A 20,926-nucleotide genomic window follows, 5' to 3' on the forward strand; every position below is an offset into this window, starting at 1 on the left:
GTTTTGGTGGGTCTAAAGATTCTACAATTTGAGGGGCCTTTTTAAAAATAAAAACACAAAATTACATATACTAAATGAGATATGAACATGAGTGTATATTTGGAATGAGAAAAAAATTATACTTGCAATCTTTACAGAAACATATAACCCTTCCTGTGATAAGCCCACCTCTGGTCAAAATACTCAACTTTCCATGGGAACAATCCTGAAATAATGATGGCAAAAATTGCCTATGGAAAACTGTCCACAAAAATTTTTAAAAAGACTTCAAAAAAAGCCAACGCTCAGCATCAAAACAGTTCTCAAAAATATCCACTTTTTAATCATTATTTTCAAAAGTTATAATCTTACTTTTTCGGAACAGAGCCATCTGTGTTCACGTGGGTAAGAACTGTGACCTGTGGATTAGAGAATAAAATTGTTTTTAAAAGAAAATCAGCTGAAAAGTCGTCAGCAGTTGTTAAGAATTATGTCGTCTTTTAAAGTCTAATAGATGGTGAATTGGGCAATCATTCTTTTCCTTCCCAAATCTACAAGTTTGAAAACAAAGTATTTCTTGACTGTAAAACTCATCTTTTCAAAAGTGATTTTTATGGCTGCGCAAACCTTACAAAGGGCCCCTTTCAGCTAATCTTTTGTCTTCAGGTGTGTTTACCTTCTCCAGAAAGATCCCTATCGACCTTCTGGTTCAACAAACCTGGTGGCGCTTACTGTAAGAAGTGTCATGCAGGAAGTCTCCTTGATCCAAAAAACCAACCCCATGCCTATTTTTCTAATCTCATTCGTTTACTCCTTTGACAAGAAAGCTTTTAAATCTTTAGGAATTCTTTGTGGAAACAGATCCTTAAGAGGGACATTTCTTACACCCATTTGGTAAGTATTGATTGGGTCCCAGCTCAGAGCCCAGCACTGTGCGAGGTAGTGGGGCTACACTGGTGAACCAAACAGTCCCGATCCCTGTCATCTTGGAGCTCTCTGTCCAGCGGGATAAAGACATATTAAGATGGAACAAAATAATTAGATTAGGATAAGTGCTATGAGGAAAACAACCAAGGTGCTGGTACAAAGATGAACAGGGATGTGGAGTGCATTAGGAGAAGGACTCAGGGAAAGTGGGAGAAGGCATTTGCTCAGAAGAGCAGGAGTCAAGTGGAGAGTGTGGAGAAGGAACAGCAAGTGCGAAGTCCCTGTGGCTGGAAAGAGCTCGGATTATTCTAGCAGCTTCAAGGTCAATGTGACTGGAAAACAATAGACCAAAGGAGAGACAAGCCAGAAGAGGCTGGGAAGGTACTAAGGGGTCAGATACTGTAGAGCTTGCAGACCCTGGAAAAGGGTTGGGATTTCATCCTAATTGCATATAACCCCCTCCATTAGTCTTTACCTTCCTAAGAGCATGGGATGTCTTTCAAACATTCTCAGAGAATGAATTCTGACATTAAAGGAGAGTGGACACTCAAAGTCACCCACAATGAGCTCAAAATACCTTCCAAGTTTCTTGTTTTATCTTCAAACTCATATGAACTGTACAAGAATATAGTGGGTGAGAAAATTATAGATCCTTTCATTGTTGGACGAGTTTCCAACTCTGTGGGCAGAAAACTGTTATGGAATCAGGGTCTTCTGTATATTGGTGGGGTGGGCAGGGTGAGAGCCAGAGAAAGCTGAACAGGTCAAGTAAATGATGAACGAGAATCCTGGGACTTGGCCGCAGCCCAAGGAAACCTAATGTGAGGAAGAGAAGGATCCTGTGATAGGGGCCAGGAAATGTTAGAAGGACTTGCCCATGAGAACTTCTTTCCCTGTAACAGACAAGCCCCAGGGACTTTTCAAGAACAAAGTGCCTACTATGCGGTCTACAATTTTCTGCCATGTTTCTGCATCTCCATTCCCCACCCCTCCTCTGCACTGTTGTGCCCCTTCACCTAAAGATGCATGTAATGTGTCTGAGGGAAATCAAGGGAAGGGGGCCGTGTTCCCCATTTTGTATGTGAAAGGCAGGGGAGACATGCAACTGGGATAGAAAGTTTCATGGGTTTTGGAAATGAGCATAAAGCCTCCAGGAATTTGTGAGAATTTGAGGGGAAAGTCGTGGTGTAGGGAAAGGGGAGCCAATTTTATTTGAATCTCCAAATCCATGGCAGATTTGTTTTGTTTTTTTGTTTGTTTTGTTTGTTTGTTTTGTTTGTTTTCGGCTATTAAAGGCTTTAATAACAAATCAACTTAAATATTTTTGGAAATAATTTCTACTATAGATTCATAATCGGCACAATCAGTCAATTGACTGCACAAGATCATCTGTATATACTCTCCTTGCATAAAAGTTTCAAGATCATGCAGGGGCTTGTTTATTCTGTCATCTGTGACCTGGTTTTGTGGAAAATTGTATGTCCTCATTTTCTCTAATCTTCCTTTAGTTCTGTTTTAGTTTGCAAAAGGCTGCCAAGACAATATACCAAAACGGGTTGGCTTTTACAATGGGGATTTATTAATTAAAAGCTTACAGTTCTGAAGCTGTGAAAATGTCCAAATCAAGGCATCAGGCTCTTCCAGGATCGTTGCTTTCACCTTCCTGGTTTCTGCACCTTCCTCTCTCAGCTTCTGGGGACCTCTCTCTGTGCTTCAATCAACACTCTGCCTATTCCAGCATCCAGCCTCTGGGACCCTCTCTCTCAGTCTCTGGGAGTTGCTCTTTGAGTACCTCTGTGTCACTGCAGCCCGTCTCTCTGTATTGATTCCATTTATAAAGGACTCCAGTAAGAGGATTAAATCCCACTCTGGGTCGCACTTTACTGAAGTAATCTAATCAAATGGTCCTACCTCCAATAGGTTCACACCCACAGGAATTGGTCAGTTTCAATTCCATGATTTTCTGGGGTACATACAGTCTCAAACTACCACAATTTCCAATCTGAATCTTTCTGGCATTGTACCTTTGTTTCTTCTTCTACATGCATGCTGTGAAATTTTGCACATACATTTTTCATAGCCATCTCCCTATTGCTCAGTTGGTGTTCAGAGACAACACCTGAACAGGATTATAAGAATCAAAGAGTTTTAATAGAAAAAATCTGTATTTATTATCAAGGAACAGTCCTTTTCTTTCTCATCCTTTTTCTTCTTCCTGTTGGCAGATGAACTATCTGGACTGGTACTCACAGGCTGCCCACCAGCTCCACTGGCTCACTCGGTATTGATTCTCAAGACTTTAGGATGAATCACTAGATTAACTTCAGTAGGTTGGGGTAATATTGCCCAGTTTTGGTGCTGGCATGGATGTGGCCTTGTTTCTCCATCTTCAGCACTCTTTGTTTTGTTACTTTTTAAAATTAATTTATTGAAGTATATCACTCATACATAAACAATAAGTGTATACTAATACTTGTAAACTTAAAAACATATAACATCATACAGGACTCTCATAACTCACCCTAACACCAGTAACTTGCATTGTTGTTAAACCTTTTTAACTAATGATTAAAGAACATTGTCAAAATATTACTACTAACCAAAGTATTTTCCCCCAACCCACCCTATTATTATTATCTTTATATCATTTATATATGAACATACATAAACAATTAAGTGTATAGTAAAAGTTGTGAACTTACAAAGCAAACATACATAACATCATACAGGAGTCCCATATCCTCTACCACCTTGCATTGTTGTGAGACATTTGTTACAAATTATGAAAGAATATTGTCAAAATCTTACCACTAATTATAGTCCTTATTTTACATTTGGTGTGTTTTCCCCCAGCCCACCATTTATTTTTTAAATATATTTTTATGAAAGAAGTTGTAAACTTATAAAACAATCATGCATGTGTGCAGAATTCCCAGACAACACCCTCTATCAACACACCACACTGTGGTGGAACATCTGTTACAGATAAGATAATATCTGATTGTTACTGCATCCATAGTGTACATTTGGCTCACATTACTATACTGTCTCATTATCAACACAGTAAATCTTTGGCATAGTTGCAAGAATATTATATTATTACTGCTAACCACAGCCCAAGGTCTCTCCAGTTATATTTTTCCCATGCTTCTCCACATTCCCAACACCCTGCAATTGTGATATACATTTGCTCTGGCTCACAAAGGACACTCTTGCATCTATACCATCAACCATGATTCTCATCCACCTCTTGGTTTACTGTGCTCTTCAGTTCCTAGATTATTCTCTAGCATTCTGTCAATTGGCATTTGCATTACTCGACTACCATTTTTCAACCACATCCCCATTTATAAACTAGCTGTTACTCACTATTTGTTACCATCCACTCTATACATTTCCACATTTTTACAGTAAAACTAATGAAAACTTCTACATACATTAAACATCAGTAGTCCATCTCAGTTCTCCTCTTATCTCCCTTAAGAATCCACCACCTACCACCAGGTCTTGAAGATATTTTCCTACAATTTCTACTAGAAGTTTTATGGTTCTTACTTTTATTTTTAGGTTTTTTATCCATTTTGAGTTAATTTTTGGATTAGGTGTGAGATAGGGGTCCTCTTTTCTTCTTTCGGCTATGGATATGCAGTTCTTTCAGCACCATTTGTTAAATGGACTGTTCTGCCTGAGCTGTGTGGGTTCAACAAGCTAGTCAAAAATCACTTGACCATATATGTGAGGGTCTGTTTCTGAACTATGAATTTGTTTCCATTGGTCTATGCATCTGTCTATGCCACTACCATGCTGTTTTTACCACTATAGCTAGGTATTATGATTTTTTTTTTTAAAGATTTATTTTATTTCTCTCACCTTCCCCCACGCCTCTCCCCTCTCCCCCTCCATTTTCTGCTCTCTTGTGTCCATTCACTGTGTGTTCTACTGTGTCCGCTTGCATTCTAGGCAGCATCCGGAATCTGTGTCTCTTTTTTGTTGCGTCATCTTGCCGCATCACCTTTCTTTGTGTACAGCACCACTCCTGGGCAGGCTGCACTTTTTTCAGCGGGGCGGCTGTCCTTGAGGGGCGCACTCCTTGTGCGTGGGGCTCCCCTACATGGGGGACACCCCTGCATGGCACGGCACTCCTTGGCGCAGCAGCACTGCACGTGGGTCAGCTCACCACATGGGTCAGGAGGCCCTGGATTTGAACCCTGGACCTCCTATGTGGTAGGCGGATGCTTTATCAGTTAAGCCACATCTGCGCCTGGTATATGATTTAAAGTCTGAAGATGAGGGTTCATTTTTCCTTTTTATGATGTTTCTGGCTATTCAGGACCCCTTATCCTTCCAAATAAACCTGATTATCTTGTTTTCATTTTTTTTTAAATGCTGGTGAAATTTTTATTGAGATTGCATTGAATCTGTATATCGATTTGAGTAGAATTGACATCTTAATGATATTTATTCTTCCAATCCATGAGCATGGAATGTTCTTCCAGCTATTTAGGCCTTTTTTGATGTCTTTTAACAATGAGTTGCAGTTTTCTGAATACAAGTGCTTTATGTCATTGGTTAAGTTTATTCCTGACTATTTGAGTTTTATCTGTCATATGTATTTTCACCAATCTTTTGATACTTTTAGTTACTTCTCTTGACATAATCTTCATTTCTAGACTCTCTTCCAGGCCTCTCTCTCCTGTCTTTTTTTTTCAGACTCTAGCACACCCTTTAGTATTTCCTGAAAATCTCGTCTCTTGCTTAGAAATTCTCTCAGTTTCTGTTTATCTGTAAATATCCTAATCTTGCCCTCATTTTTGAAAGACAGTGTTGCTGGACATAATATTCTTGGCTGGAAGTTTTCCTCTTGTAGTATCTTAAATATATCAGACAACTGACTTCTTGCCTCCATGGTTTCCAGTGAGAAATCAGCACTTAATCTTTTTGGGTATCCCTTATATGTTATGCTTTGCTTTTCTCTTGCTATTCTCAGAATTCTCTCTTTGTCTTTGGCATTTGACATTCTGATTAGTATGTGTCTTGGAGTTGGTCTATTCAGATTTTTTTGGATGGGAATATGTTGTACTTCTTGGACATGAATATCTATGTCCTTCAACAGGGTTGGGAAATTTTTTAGCATTATTTCTTTAAATATTCCTTCTGCCCCCTTTCCTTTCTCTTCTCCTCCTTCTAGGATACCCATGACATGTATATTTGCATGGCTTTTGCTATCATTTAGTTCCCTGAGAACTGGTTCAATTTTTTCCATACTTTTCTTCATCTGATTTTTTGTATGTTCACTTTCAGACACCATTTCTTCAAGCTCACCAATCCTTTCTTCTGCCTCCTCAAATCTGCTATTATATGATTCCAGTGTTTTTTAAATTTCATTAATTGTGCCTTTCATTTCCATAAGATCTGCTATTTTTCTATGTATGCTTTCAAATTCTTCTTTGTGCTTATCTAGTATCTTCTTAATATCCTTAATCTCTTTTGCCATCTCATTGAATTTATTAAGGAGATTTGTTTGAACATCTAAGATTAGTTGTCTCAACTCCTTTATGTCATCTGGAGGCTTATCTTGTTCCTTTAACTGGGCCATATCTTCCTGTTTCTTGGTGTGGATTGTAATTTTTTGTTGGTGTCTTGGCATCTGAATTACTACAGTATTTTTTCTCTTTAGTTTAGGGCTTCCTAACCTTTCCCCCTTGCTGCTTGTGCAGTATGAGCCAAGGATGTAGTTGGTGCTATAAGCTGTGGAGGCTCAAGCTGTCCTCATTGCCCCAGGGACCAATGAAGCTTCTCCCAACTTTCTCCTTTGCCAGGGTTAGGGACAGTCACAGCTGTGTGGAATAATTTAAGTTGTGCAGGCTGAGACTGTAGTTGCAAAGAGAGACTGATGAAGCTTCATGTCCCTTTCTCACCTGCCTGGGGCAGGGATGGAGCTGCAGGTGTGGTCAGCAATCTATGCAGTGTGTGTACAAGATGACCATGGTTGCCCCAATAGACTTCCAATTATTCAGTCTGTGCCAGTCAAATGTACCTGCAGTTACCTGGATAGGCTGGTGCAGGGCCCACCAGCCTCCTCCCTGCCAGAGGCAGGGCTCAAGCCTAGTCTAGGGGTGGAGGCCGATCTGGGTGAAAGAAACTGATTGCTACCATCACTGTGATTTTTGACTTCTCCTCATGCTGGGGGTGGAGTCAAAATGGCAGCCACCAGCATCTTTCTGACTTGGACAGATTCACACCCCAGCTGTTCCCAGGGTTATACCTTAGACAGCGTAGTCTACCAATCAGTAGCCAAAACTGGTAGCCAACCATCTCCTTCTCCTCCTGTTTTGGGGAAATAGTGCTTCCAATTCCAGTCACAAAATAGCTCCTGGGGCAGCTTGCACTGTCAAAGTAGGATAATTACTGCCTCTGCATCTTGGTAGGTAATTTCCCAGAGGGGCTGGTGCAGGTCCCTGTAGCTTCCTTCCTGCTGGAGGTGGCTCTGGGCCCTAGGCTAGAGCTCCAATCTGATCTGGATGGAAAGAAGCTGGTACCTACCAGCACTGTGATTTTCAGTCTGCCCCACTTCCCCTCATGTAGGCCCAGAGTTAAGATGGCAGCCACTGGCCTCTTTCTGACTTGGACAGGCTCAAATTTTAGCTGTTCTTAGGATTATACTTTAACCTGCTGAATATACTCATCAGTAGCTGAAGTTTGTGCCCAACTGTCTCTTCCTCCCTCATTTTGGGGAAGTGGAGCTTTCAATTCCAGCTGCAGAACAGCTCCCAAGGCAGCTTGTGCCTCCAGTGGAGGATGGGCACCAGCCTCTGTCGTGGAGTACTCTACTTACGAGTCTTCTCTGCAGGTGGGCAGTCTCCTCCTTCCATTCCTTCAAGGATGCTCTTCTGGTCTTCTGGAGCCCTCAAACAGGTGCTTCAGCTAGCTCCAGATAGCTCTGGGTGTTTACAAACTGTTCTATAGCAGGAGCTGACTCCAGGAGCTCCTTACTCTGCCACCATCTTGCTGGTTGTCTTTGGCACTCTTTGTACTCTGCATGCACCTTCCTTCAAATTTCATGTATTTATAGCCTTCTGAACCCCCAATTCTGGCAGATGCATGTCTAAGGCATGGATCAAATCATTTTCCTCTATTTCCTCTATTTCTTCTGAAAAAACAAAGAGCAAGGTAATCTGAGATTTCAGTCGAGTTATTTCTTTTAGACCCACTGTTATTTCATTCTGTACAAATTTCCTGAAGGCTTAGTTCTCATTGTGCAGCAAGGGCTAGGTCTCCTACAACTCTGGTCCTTCCTGCTCAGCAGGTTTGCTGCCACCACTGGTTTGGCCCCCTGACCTGCAGCTGGACTTCAGACCCTTCCTGGCACTGGAGGGAGGCCCTAAGGGGTCCATCACCAGCAAACAGGCCCTCCAGAGGAATCCAGAGCAGACATGGGCCATGCCTGTCCAGATCTTTTACAATATACCTTTTACATGTCATAAATCTGGCAGTCTGGTAAAGCCCATGGGGCCTTTCACACAATGTTTTTAGTTAAAAAAACAAACAAACAAAAAACTACATCAGCTTATACAGAAAACCTATTACAAAATTGTAAAGAAAAGAAAGCCATGAGAATATCAGCATAAAGCAAATTTGTGATATAGCAATATATATACTTCTTTATCGATGTATTAAATGACAAGATCTACTAGCAGGTATACTACTATAATTTGAAGTAGTGATGAGTTTATAAATCTTATGAGATATTGTCATGTAATATGAAAGCCTCTCATTTCTGCTGGTGGCATAGTCACAGGTATACTGCAATTGCTACTCTTACTCTTTTGATTTGTTGCTTGCATTCGCAATTGAGGGAAATGCTCAATGACAAGTAAATGTTAGTGAAAATGCAGACCATTTTTTTTTCTAATCCAAGTTCATGAAAACCCCTGGCATTTATCCATGGACCCCTTAGGAATTCTGTGCACCCCCGGTTAAAGGTTAGAGCTTCTGGGCTAGGTTGAGTCAACTAAGTTGAGTCTAAGATGTCACAGAAGAGTAATGTTTAAAATGTTTTGCCATCAAGAAAAATTGCTGCTCTAGGAAGACTCACTGGGTTTGTCCTGTAGGCTTTTCATAGCTCCAGGCTCACAGCATGATACCTCAGGGACACACACTGCATGACAGAAACTGGTCGTGGGCAAATATAGGAGAGGGGCAGGCTGACCCTCAGGGTGATGGCAAGGGATGGGAAACACAAATGGAAAAGAGAGCCCTCAAATGAAGGTTGGAGGAATGCCTGACATAGATCTGGGGTAAAATTTGCCTTTTTCACTTTGGTGTACACTGTTCGAAATAAAGGATCTACCTTTTTGCAACTTCATATAGCCTAATGTTGAAAGGCCCTTATGCCGCTATTAAAGGTCACAGAAAAAAAGAAGGGGAACAGGACACAAAAACAAGGAAGACTTTCAGTTGCTATTCTTACTGGGCTTATAGTGAACGTATTTAAAAACAAATATGGTCCCAGGCACCAATCAATCAAAATGGGCACCAGTTATCAAGAGCTCATACAACCTTCTGCTGTGTTCTGACTTATAAATGTTGAATCATGTGAATGTATTATCTATTCAAACAAAACAGATAAGTAGAGATTATACTCTCTCTCTCATACACACGCACACACATATACACCTAATTCATGAAAGTGACAAAGCCAAAGCCATGAAATTCAGAAAAGCAACCAGAGCTACAACGTTGGCATCATTAACCAATTCTTATCTTCTACCAGGCCAGCGACCTGCATGGAGCAATTCCAAAAGGTCTATCAACTAGATGCATTCCAGGAACAATTTCCCATTTTAACAGAAAAGGCCAACTGCTTCTTCAGAGAGTAAAGAATTGGCCTTAAGAGAGCTATTTTTCTGCCAAGACATTTGATACAGGTAGGCAAGGCAATTTCTTTGTGGTCTCCTGGGTTTCCAAGAATTTCCTATTGCAAACTTCCATAATTAAAAAAGTGATTCACCCATGGAAACACAAATAGTGCTACATAATAAACATTCAGTATAACAGCTTTAAAAAAAAAAATAGGCTTCCTTCCTATGGTACATGTAATTTACTAAAAGGTATATTTGTGATCAGTCAGCTTCAAAATCTGACTTGTTGATTTCTTACATTTAAAAAATTTTACATACAATAAAATTAAATTTTGTTTTACTTTTTTGTTGTATAGTTCCATGAATTTTTTTTTTTTTAAAGATTTATTTATTTTATTTAATTTCCCCCCCTCCCCTGGTTGTCTGTTCTTGGTGTCTGTTTGCTGCGTCTTGTTCCTTTGTCCGCTTCTGTTGTCGTCAGCGGCACCCGCTTCTGTTGTCGTCAGCGGCACGGGAAGTGTGGGCGGCGCCATTCCTGGGCAGGCTGCTCTTTCTTTTCACGCTGGGCGGCTCTCCTCACGGGCGCACTCCTTGCGCGTGGGGCTCCCCCACGCGGGGGACACCCTTGCGTGGCATGGCACTCCTTGCGCACATCAGCACTGCGCATGGCCAGCTCCACACGGGTCAAGGAGGCCCGGGGTTTGAACCGCAGACCTCCCATATGGTAGATGGACGCCCTAACCACTGGGCCAAAGTCCGTTTCCCGTAGTTCCGTGAATTTTAACACATCATCGATTCTTGTAATCACTATAAATGGGATAGAGAACAATTCCAACATCCTCAAAGAATTCCATGTGCTGCCTGCTGGCAACCACTGATCTGTTCTCTGTTCTTATAGTTTACCTTTCCAGATTGTCATATAAATGGGATCATAAAATATATGACCATTCGTGCCTGGCTTCTTTATTTAACAATGTTTTGGAGTTCATCCACGTTGTAGCATGCATCAGTACTTCATTCACTTTTATGGCTGAATAATATTCCACTGTATGGATATTGCACAATTTGTCCACTCCTCCATTAATGGACAACTGAGCTCTTTCCACCTGTGTACAAGTCTTTGTGTGAACGTAAGTGTTCATGTTGCCAGGGTAAATACCTAGAGGTAGGATTTATGGGTCATTTAGTAATGTGTGTTTAAAATTTATAAGAAACTGTCAATCTGTTTTCTTGAGTGGCTGTACCATTTTGCAATCCTATCAGCAATGTATGAGAGCTTCAGTTACTCCACATCCTTGCAAGACTTGGTATTGTCAGTACTTTTTAGTTTAACTGTTCTAACAGGTATATTTCATTAGGGTTTTAGTCTGCACTTCCTCAATTAGTAATGCTATCTTTCTATTTGCTTATTTGTCATCTATACATGGTGAAATATTTGTTGAAATCTTTTGCCTATTTTTAAATTGGGTCATTGTTTATTTTTCCATTTGAAAGTTCTTTACACTATTCTGTTGTTGTCAGCAGCACGGGAATCTGTGTTTCTTTTTGTTGTGTCATCTTGTGTCAGGTCTCCGTGTGTGTGGCACCATTCCTGGGCAGACTGAACTTTCTTTTGCTCTGGGTGGCTCTCCTTACAGGGTGCACTCCTTGCGCGTGGGGCTCCCCTAAGCGGGGACACCCCTGCGTGGCAGGGCACTCCTTGTACGCATCAGCACTGCACATGGGCCAGCTCCACATGGGTCAAGGAGGCCCGGGGTTTGAACCACGGACCTCCCATGTGGTAGTCGGACGCCCTAACCACTGGGCCAAGTCCGCTTCCCTTTACACATTCTGGATACAAAAGTCCTTTGTCGGAAAAGTGATTTACAAATATTGCTCCCAGTCTGTGGCTTATCCTTTCATTCTCTTAGCTATTAATCTTGCGGAGCAAAAGTTTTAAATTTTGATGAAGTTAAACTCATCAATTTTTTTCTTATATGGATCATGCTTTGGGTGTTATTTCTAAGAACTTATGGCCCAACTCAAGGTCATGAAGATTTTTTCCTGTTTTCTTCTAAGAGCTTTATGTATTACAATTGGGCCTATGATCCATTTCGAGTTCACTTTTGCATATGATATGAGGTGTAGTTTGAGGTTCTTTTTTTTTTTCCTTAAGATTTTATTTTTTATTTTTTTCTCTCCCGTTCCGCCCACCCCCACCCCCACCCTGTCTGCTCTCTGTGTCCATGTGCTGTGTGTTCTTCTGCATCTGCTTGCATTATCCTGCGGCACTGGGAAACTGCATCTCTTTTTTGTTGCATCATCTTGCTGCATCAGCTCTCCGTGTGTGTGGTGCCACTCCTGGGTGGGCTGCGTTTTTGTTTTTTTTTCTCGTGGGGCGGCTCTCCTTGCAGGACGCACTCCTTGCACATGGGGCACACTTATATGAGGTACCCCTGCATGGCATGGCACTCGTTGCACATGGCAGCACTGTGTGTGGGTCAGCTTACCACATGGTCAAGAGGCCCTGAGGATCGAACCCTAGACCCTCCATATGATAGACGGACGCTCTATCAGTTGAGCCATATCTACTTCCTGAGGTTCATTTTTTAGCATTTGCATATCCAGTTGTTCCAACACCATTTGTAGAAAATGGTGTCCTTTCCAGTAAATAGATTTTTCCCTTTAATTTTTCATTAATATTCCAGGGTGTCTAGACTGTCAAAGAGTTTGTCTAGAGGATGAAGTGTGTCCCACTGCAGGGAGAGAGAGGTCAACACTGGTTCTAGACACTCTCCTACACCTTTTACAAGAAGGATTACAGATCTGATAGCCATTAGGCTAAGAAGGGAACTATATCACCAAATAAAGATTCAACAGCATTCTCAAAATAGCACCACTGTAAAAGAGCCAAGAAAAGAGCTGTTACAACATGAAAAAGTTTTAACCAAACATTTCCCCAAATTCAAATCCCATCTTTGTGTTATATTCTGGGGTATTTTGTCTGTGCTCTGAAATTTGAGGAAGCTAAAAAGCACTGCTTCCTGTGTTTTCCTCATTCACAATTTTTCTATAGACTTGTTACAATACTTTAGATATGCATGAGGAGAAGCAGTGGGTATTAGGAGAAGCATAGGAAGGAAGGGCTGATTTGGTGAAAAAACAAAATTTAACCATTAGCTAAAACTTTCAGATGATAAAATTTATTCTAGTCTGGAAATATGAAATTAAATTTGGTCCCATTTACATGTACATGCACTTTTTGGTGACATTTTGCCAATCAACCTAGGACCTAGAAACTAAGGGGCTTCCTTTACCTTAACAAAAGTTAATTTGCCATGAATATAATTTGTCTTGAAAACTTGAAGTTTATTTTTAAATTAAGTTGATCCTTTTTAATTATGATCCTTAAAGGAACTTCTGGACCTGACATTTGACTTGAAGTTGCTGACAGCAAACAGGGAATAGTAACCTTTAGAAGCTAGCAACATGACAGAGCCTACGGCAAGCAAAAAAGAAAGGGCGGGCTATCAAAATACCACAGGGTTTCTTCATGAACCAAAGTATTTTGAGAACTTGGCAGTGATCTAGGGAAACTCTTCAACAGATTTGATTCAAGTATTTAATTCACTGAAAATAACCAGACAATATCCCTTTTATTTTCCCAGAATATAAGCTGTCTGTCCAGGAGCTCTGAGCCTGTTTGTAGTGGTCATTCTCCTCTTCGTTTCTTACATCTGAGAAGGAATGAGGTCAAAATAGCAAAACAGGATTCTTCTGAGATAAGATTTCATGTACTTTATTATCAAAACGATTTTAGATGATAAGCATTTGTATAATTTTTTGGAATGATATAAGCCTAGAATGTTCTTTGGCCACATGTTCCCTCCCCCATTCCATGAAGGAAAACCTTCTAGTACCCTGGGGGAGAATGAGGCAAAGCTGAGCTCCAAGTCCTGGAGGCCAACCTCTCCCTCAGCATCTTAGATATTATCTTAGTTTGCTGGGCTGCTATAACAAAATTCCACTGGCTGGTTGGTTTAAACAACAGGAATTTATTAGATCACAGTTTTGAGGCTAGATGTCCAACATCAAGTATCTGCATGCTTGACTTCTTGAAGTCTGTGGCATTCTGATGGTAGCATGCTGACCATCAGTCTCTGCCTCCATCACATGGCCATCTATCTCTTTCTTTCTCTTTCTGTGGCTTGTAATTACATGTTCAAATTCTCTTTGCTTCCAAGGATTCCAATCATACCAGATTAAGGCTTTCCCTGATTAAATTTGGCTTCATTTTAATAAGAGCGTCCAAGATCCTATTTACAAATGAGCTCGCACCTACAAGTCAGGGGTCAGGACTTAAGCATGTCTTTGTGAAGGACATGAGTCAACCTACCACAGTTAGCCAAGCCAATAAATTCCTCATTTGCCCCCCAAGCTGCTTGGAAATGAGATTCAGTTCTTGCAAACAAGAGTCCTTAAATAGACATTTGCTGTGGCCAGATGAGAGATATTTCTGTGGCCAGAAAACAATAATAGCAACTATTTATTTATTTATTTGGGCTTTTATAATGGGAATTTATTAGGTGAAAATCTTACAGTTCTGAACTGTGAAAATGTCCAGAGTAAAGCATCATCAGGGATACTTTCTCCCCACATAGCTATCATTTATTGATTAATTTGCACCTATGCTCATTTAGGTACTTCATCTTTAATTCTTACAACAATGTTCAAAAATAGATGTATTACTGGGAAATGGATTTGGCTCAACGGATAGAGTGTCTGCCTACCACATAGGAGATCCAAGGTTCAAACCAGGGCCTCCTGACTCATGTGATGAGCCGGCCCATGCACAGTGCTGATACAAGCAAGGAGTGCCGTGACACACAGGGGTGTCCCCCGCGTAGGGGAGCCCCACCCTCAAGGAGTGTGCCCAGAGCAGAAAAAGTGCAGCCTGGCCTGGGTGGCACCACACACAGAGCTGATGCAGCAAGATGATACAACGAACAAAGACAGAGATTGCCAGTGTCGCTGACAAGAATACAAGCGGACACAGAAGAACACTCAGCGAATGGACACAGAGAGCAGACAACTGAGGGGGACGGGGAGGAGAGAGAAATAAATAAAAAACAAATCTTTAAAAAAAAATAGATACATTACTATCTCTGTTTTTCAAATGAGAAAACTGTGGTTCAGGGAAGGTCAGTACCTTGCTCAAAAGCACACAGCTAGGGAAACAGATATGGCTCAAGTGGTAGCGCTTCTTCCTAACACTTGGGAGAACCTGGGTTTGATCCCTGGGGCCCCCTGGTGAAAAAGAAAAAGAGAAAGCATTTCTGTGCAGTGAGCCAGTGCCCGGGTGGTGAGCCAAGCCGAGTGCCCACACGATGAGCTAAGAGCCCGTGAGAGTGCCCACACGGTGAGGTGAGTGCCCATGCGGTGAGCCAAGTGCCTGCACATGTGCCCATGTGGTAAGCCAAGTGCCCATGTGGCATGAAAGAAGACAAAAAGAGAAACAGATACAAGAGATCACACAGCGAATGGATACAGACAGCAAAAAACAAAAACAAAACAAAAAACCAGCAGGGAGGGGGAGGAGGAGGAGAGGGTGGAAATAAAATAAATACATCTTTAAAAAAAAAAAAAAAGCACAAAGCTAGGAAGAGGTGGAGCAAGGATTTGAAATGAGGGCTAAATCCAAAGCTATGCTCTGGAAGGGCCATGTTGCCTGCTCCAGGAGACAGATTTCACCATGTGCCGCTGAAGTTTCACAGCTCACAGGCAAGGTTATTCTGCTCTTCCCTGAGTGCTCGGTTACCTCAACTACTGAGACCAGGCCAGAAGCAAAGAGAGGGTAGCCGTGCTGACTCATCTAAGGAAGGGGCTCATCTTTCACCTACCCAGCATGTTAGCAACTGTGAAATCTCTTTACAATCAAACAAGAGGCTTCATAAAACTGATAATGGCACAATTTAATTGCAAGGCATGGCAGTAGTGTGCCAAAAAGGGAAATTCCTGAAGCAGATTCTTATAGGAAACCCTAAACCACTTTAAAAATACAAGGCAGGAACAGAGTCCTTGAGAGTCATGTACTTCCCACAAAACACCTGCTTTTTTATTTTCTTTTTAAATATGAAATTGTATAAGGAGTTGGCATGTCTGATTGACATCGTTCTTTCCCTCTGAACAATTTCATCTCATCTTCAATGGCAGCACTTTCTGGGTTTCAAAAGAAATTCCAAGTAGGAAAGACACAGAAACTTACTCGGGGCACTGGAACCAAGTGGAAAGACTTCTCTACAATTGTCGGTGTAGTGCTTGGTTAGGATGTGGGCCTTCGAGTCGACAAATCTGGGGTCAAATCCTATCTCTGCTTTAGTTTGCCAAGGGGTGCTGATGCAGAGTACCAGAAACGGGTTGGCTTTTTAAAAGGGGATTTATTGGGGGTAAAAGCTTACAGTTCAAAGGTTGTGGGAAAATAGCTTGAATTTGAATGTGGGAACTTGGTTTGAAGTTGAAATGTTTCCATAATGCAGATAAGAAGTGTGGGCTTAGGAACACCGGCCTTGACTAGACGGAACTCTGTCTGGTCAGCACGAAAATTGTTTGCATGTGGAGACGTGTGAACTTTGTTATGGCCTGCTCCCTAGCACTGCAGGGGCTACAGCTTTAATAACAAGCAGCCTTGAAAATAAACAGATAACTACTGCTTTGTAATTTCTAATAAATACGATGTGGAAACTAGGGTTGAGGCTCTCACTTCCAGAAGCTGTTGGTTCCCCTGGTCCCATCTTTATTTTCTCTCTTGTGTCTTTCTTTCTGTCCTTTTATTTCTTCAGTTCTGTGTCACCTTCCCTTTGTGCAAACCTATTGCTGAGCTGGTCGCAGCAACTGGCGCCCGAACAGGGACTCGAGGGGAAGAAGAATCGCTTTGAGCGAAACTAAAGGTGTTGTCACGGCACAGAGCCCCGAGTGGTTTAGAAGGCCTTCCAAGTCCTCGTTGAGTAAGGACACTCTCAGGTATTTTAGCAGGGTTACGATGGGAAACAGAGACAGTTCACCCATATGTCTGTCTCCTAAAACAACTTCTCAAGGCACGGGAGCCAAGACCAGTGAGTCTCATATTTTAGAACTCTTACAGATTATAGGAAAATATTGCTCATAGTTCCCAGCAATAAGAAGTTTAGAATTAGGAGATTAGGAAAGAGTAGGAAAAAGAGTTAAAAAATGACATGTACAAGGTGTTTTGCTCCCTCTTACTATTTGGCCCACTTGGACTATTATTAAATCTGTTTTGATACTAAATCTAAAGTTTTGCCTTCAGCTCCTTCATTAATTGACTTTAAAAAGTCACTTTCCCCTCTGCTGACACCTCCTCCTCTTCCCGTACCCAGAGATCCTCAGCCAAAGTTGTCAGCTTTACAACAGGGCATCTTGCAGGCTAGAATGGAGGGAAATTATGGGAGCCGCTTGTGCAAGGATAAGTTAACTCACAAATACAATGTCCCATCCAGGCAAAAATGCTGAATAAGGCCCTTGTTGGTGAAATCATGCTTGTAAGAAAACTCTCTGTTAAAGTGTTGACTAAGATAAAGAAAATATTCTGGCAGCAACTGTGCAAATTCCCCTTTGCTGCCTACATGATAATGTGGCTGTGGGCTGCTGGGGGCTAGGAGAATTAAGCTGCTGGAAGAGGACTATTCATGAATATTCAGGAATATTCAGTTTTGAATCAATAGCTTACTCCTGAACTTCAAGTCTTAGTGTAGTCTTAAAGAGTAGTAATCCAAAAAATGTGTGTTAACTATCTGTCTAAACTGCTAAATAAGAGCTTAACTGCATTTATGCTGCTCAAGTTATCCTAACTGATTGCTGATTACTAATAAAAGTGTTTCCAAGAACAAGCTTGCATGTTACAGGCAAAATGGATTCCAAAAGAAATCTTAAAAGCAATATAATCTAAGATGTGAAATGATGGAGAACTTAAAAACAGCTATACCAGAAAATTAAGAATTATGAGTCAAATTGTAAACTTTATGTTTCTGTTGGTGTGTTGTAATTATTTTTGTGTTTGTCTGTTGGTTCAATGTTAGTGTATATTTTGATCCTCCAGATGGTAATATAAATTAATAAATAAAAATTTCTTAAAGAGCTCTATTCAAATGGCCAAAAATTAAATAAGCGGTTATATTAATACGTAAGTTTAAATGTTAATAAGATCTCTACAATGATAAAAATTGTAAGTCTTGATTAACAAAATTACTATAAGTCTCTTCATAAAGAATAGTTCTTGCCTAAATTGAAATGAAGTTTATCTTTCTTCATAGGATAAAATGAAGGATGTAAAACTTAAATGAATATTAAAGAAGGTAAAAAGTTTGTGGGAGTGCTGACTGAAATTTAATAAGTTGTTTTAAAAAAGTATATTTTGTCCTAAAATAATATGGCTGGTTTTCATAAAATCAGAATGAACATATGCAGGACAGGACTTGAATGCATATGGCAAGTTGTAGAAGGTATTATGGTAACATTAAGTAAGGGAATGTATTCTGTGAAGGTGAAATTTGTCTTAAAATAATATAATTATAATCTATATGGTTATAAATAACTATAAGAAGTTTACAGAAGCATTGTTTGAATTAAAGTGTTTAAATGACTAATTCCATTAAATCATTTTAAAAGACTGTTTCTAGTATTGCGTGCCCCTAGAAATAAAGAAAAGTTGTATTTGCATATAACCAAACTGAATTATTATTTTAACAAGTTTGTTTAGTGTTGATGGTAACTGTACGTTGTAAGAAGTTTGCTTGGAGACAGTTTCCAAAATCATTTTGGTAACTTGTATGTAGGATGTATAGGATGTGTTTTCATTATTAAAGAAACAGAAAATAATTTTTGTCCTAACATAAAATGATTGGTTATTAAGAAAGAGTAAAATGTGGGACAAAACCTGAATGTATACTGAAAGTGCAGAAGGTTTGTGGAAAAGGAATTTTTATGGTTAAAGTTGAGTAAGATTTGATGGGTTGATCTATAAAGTTTTAAAAGCTTTAGTATCAAATAGTGTATTGATGCAAAGTTAAAATTTTGTTCTTTCTCAAAGTTTTTCAAGTTATTAGTCTGTTTTAGTAAAAGTTTATAAAGAGTTTTTCTCCTGAGTAATCAATATACAAAGAAAGTCTGTTTTATCAAAATAGCTTCTTGTACTTTAACCTTATCATTTCCTTGTTTTTTTAAGAAGAAGCAAATCTCATCACTCTTAAAGGAACATAATATTCAAACCTGCTTTTTCAGAGTCAGATCCTGAAAAGTATCTTTTTATTTGAAACTACTGCAAAAAAAAATTTGTTCTTTTTCCTTGAAAAAATTAAAGTAATAAAATAGTTAAGTTCCTTTAATATGTTATAAATTGAATGGAAAGTGTTTAAAAGTATTATAAAATTAAAAGGATTATTTAACCCTCTGTTAAGTAAAGTTATATGAGTAAAAAGTTCATATGAATACTTAGAGTATATAAAATTCCTGGATATTTACCAATGTTTCAGCATAATATTAGACAAAAATACAATTTTGTTAATCATGGTTGTAATTATTTACTAGTATGTGTCACAGAAACAACGTCTTACCATAAATTAAAGTAACACCATTTTAGTATGCAGCAGACCCAAACATTACCAGTTTGTCGCAAGAAATTAATATCTAATTGTGTCACTACCACTTTGTTTTAAAACTTGCTAAGACTTTCTTAAGTATTTCCTTAGGCAAGTCAAGCCAGCCCGCATTCTACCTGTAGAAAAGTCAACAATGGACTTTTGCAGTGCTTCCCCAAGGCCTAGTGCACAGCCCAACCATCTGCCCTGGCCCGGTGGCAAAGGGTCGGGCTGTGTAGAAGACATCTGTGGCTGTAACCCTACTGATGATATTATGTTAACCAGTAATCCTTTTTTCAGAATGAAAAGAAACATCGGAGACAACAGTATCTTTTTTTAAAAAAGATTTATTTATTTATTTATTTCTCTCCCCTCCCCCCACCCACTCCAGTTGTCTGTTCTCTGTGTCTATTTGCTGCATCTTCTTCCCGCGTCTGTTGTCAGAGGCACGGGAATCTGTGTTTCTTTTTGTTGCGTCATCTTGCTGTGTCAGCTCTCCGTGTGAGCAGCGCTATTCCTGGGCAGGCTGCACTTTCTCTCGCGCTGGGCGGTCTCCTTATGGGTGCACTCCTTGCGCGTAGGGCTCCCCTACACAGGGACACCCCTGCGTGTCAGGGCACTCCTTGCGCGCACCAGCACTGCACATGGACCAGCTCCACACGAGTCAGGGAGGCCTGGGGTATGAACTGCGGACCTCCCATGTGGTAGATGGACACCCTAACCACTGGGCCAAGTCCGCAGCCAGAGACGATAGTATCTTATCTTAAGAGCCTAAAATAGGCAAAAAATTGGGAAAGGCTGCAAGATCCCTGCTGCTCTATCAAATTCTTAAATGTTGTTTGGTTGGGTAAGACAAAACTATAACCTCTGCTGTAATTGATAAAGTACAATGTTTTCTTATGTTAATGGAGTTTGTAATATTGTTGAAATATTTAAAATCTTTCATCCCTCACTTAGCTCAAATATTAAAACCATTCTATGTGTTAATTGGGAAAGGTCCTTCATGGGAGTAGGAGGACCTCCAGCAGGCTGCTTTAAAAAATAAAAAAGGAGGAAGAAGGTGGACATTGACTTAGCCTATGAATTGGATGTGGCCAGCACCAATATTGGCTTTGGGTGGGGTTTGTGGCAAAGGCAGCATTCTAAACAAGTACCCCTTGGGTTCTAGTCACAACTCTGGGAAGGGACCAAAAAGTACAATTAAAAAAAAAAGCAATCGTGTGCAGCATAGGAAGCCCTGCTGAAAGTAAAAGGCTTAACCCAGTAGTGTCTGGTCACTCTGAAGACTGCCATCCCTACCTAGGGGTGGATTGCAAGTACTAAAAACAAAACAGAAACGATGGACTGTTGTAAATCACCCTCTGTGGGGGAGAGATCTGTGGACGAACATCTGGGACGCCTGTCACCAGTGACAGGTAACTGTCTGTCATGTCCCTGCACACTCCTCTAGCATCCTTTTCAGGACTATTGAGGCAGATGCCTTCGTGAAGATCCAGAGCCATACCACTGAGACCTAAGAAGCACTGTGGC

The 20,926-nt window shown here is 40.4% G+C and overlaps 1 protein-coding gene and 1 pseudogene across 2 annotated transcripts in view; both read right to left on the reverse strand.

Moving 5' to 3' along the window:
• Positions 1 to 20,926, reverse strand: part of GLT8D2 (glycosyltransferase 8 domain containing 2) — a 59,815-nt gene that overhangs the window by 20,596 nt on the left and 18,293 nt on the right. For both annotated transcript variants that reach the window (XM_058308645.2, XM_058308648.2), the window contains one exon: positions 352 to 398. In XM_058308645.2, coding sequence (XP_058164628.1) covers positions 352 to 370 — 19 coding nt within the window. In that variant the 5' untranslated portion in view covers positions 371 to 398. The remainder of the gene's footprint in view (positions 1 to 351; positions 399 to 20,926) is intronic.
• LOC101447577 (peptide chain release factor 1-like, mitochondrial) lies at positions 2,221 to 8,388 on the reverse strand (annotated as a pseudogene).

This window comes from Dasypus novemcinctus, chromosome 12 (assembly GCF_030445035.2).
Source record: "Dasypus novemcinctus isolate mDasNov1 chromosome 12, mDasNov1.1.hap2, whole genome shotgun sequence".
NCBI lineage: Eukaryota > Metazoa > Chordata > Mammalia > Cingulata > Dasypodidae > Dasypus > Dasypus novemcinctus.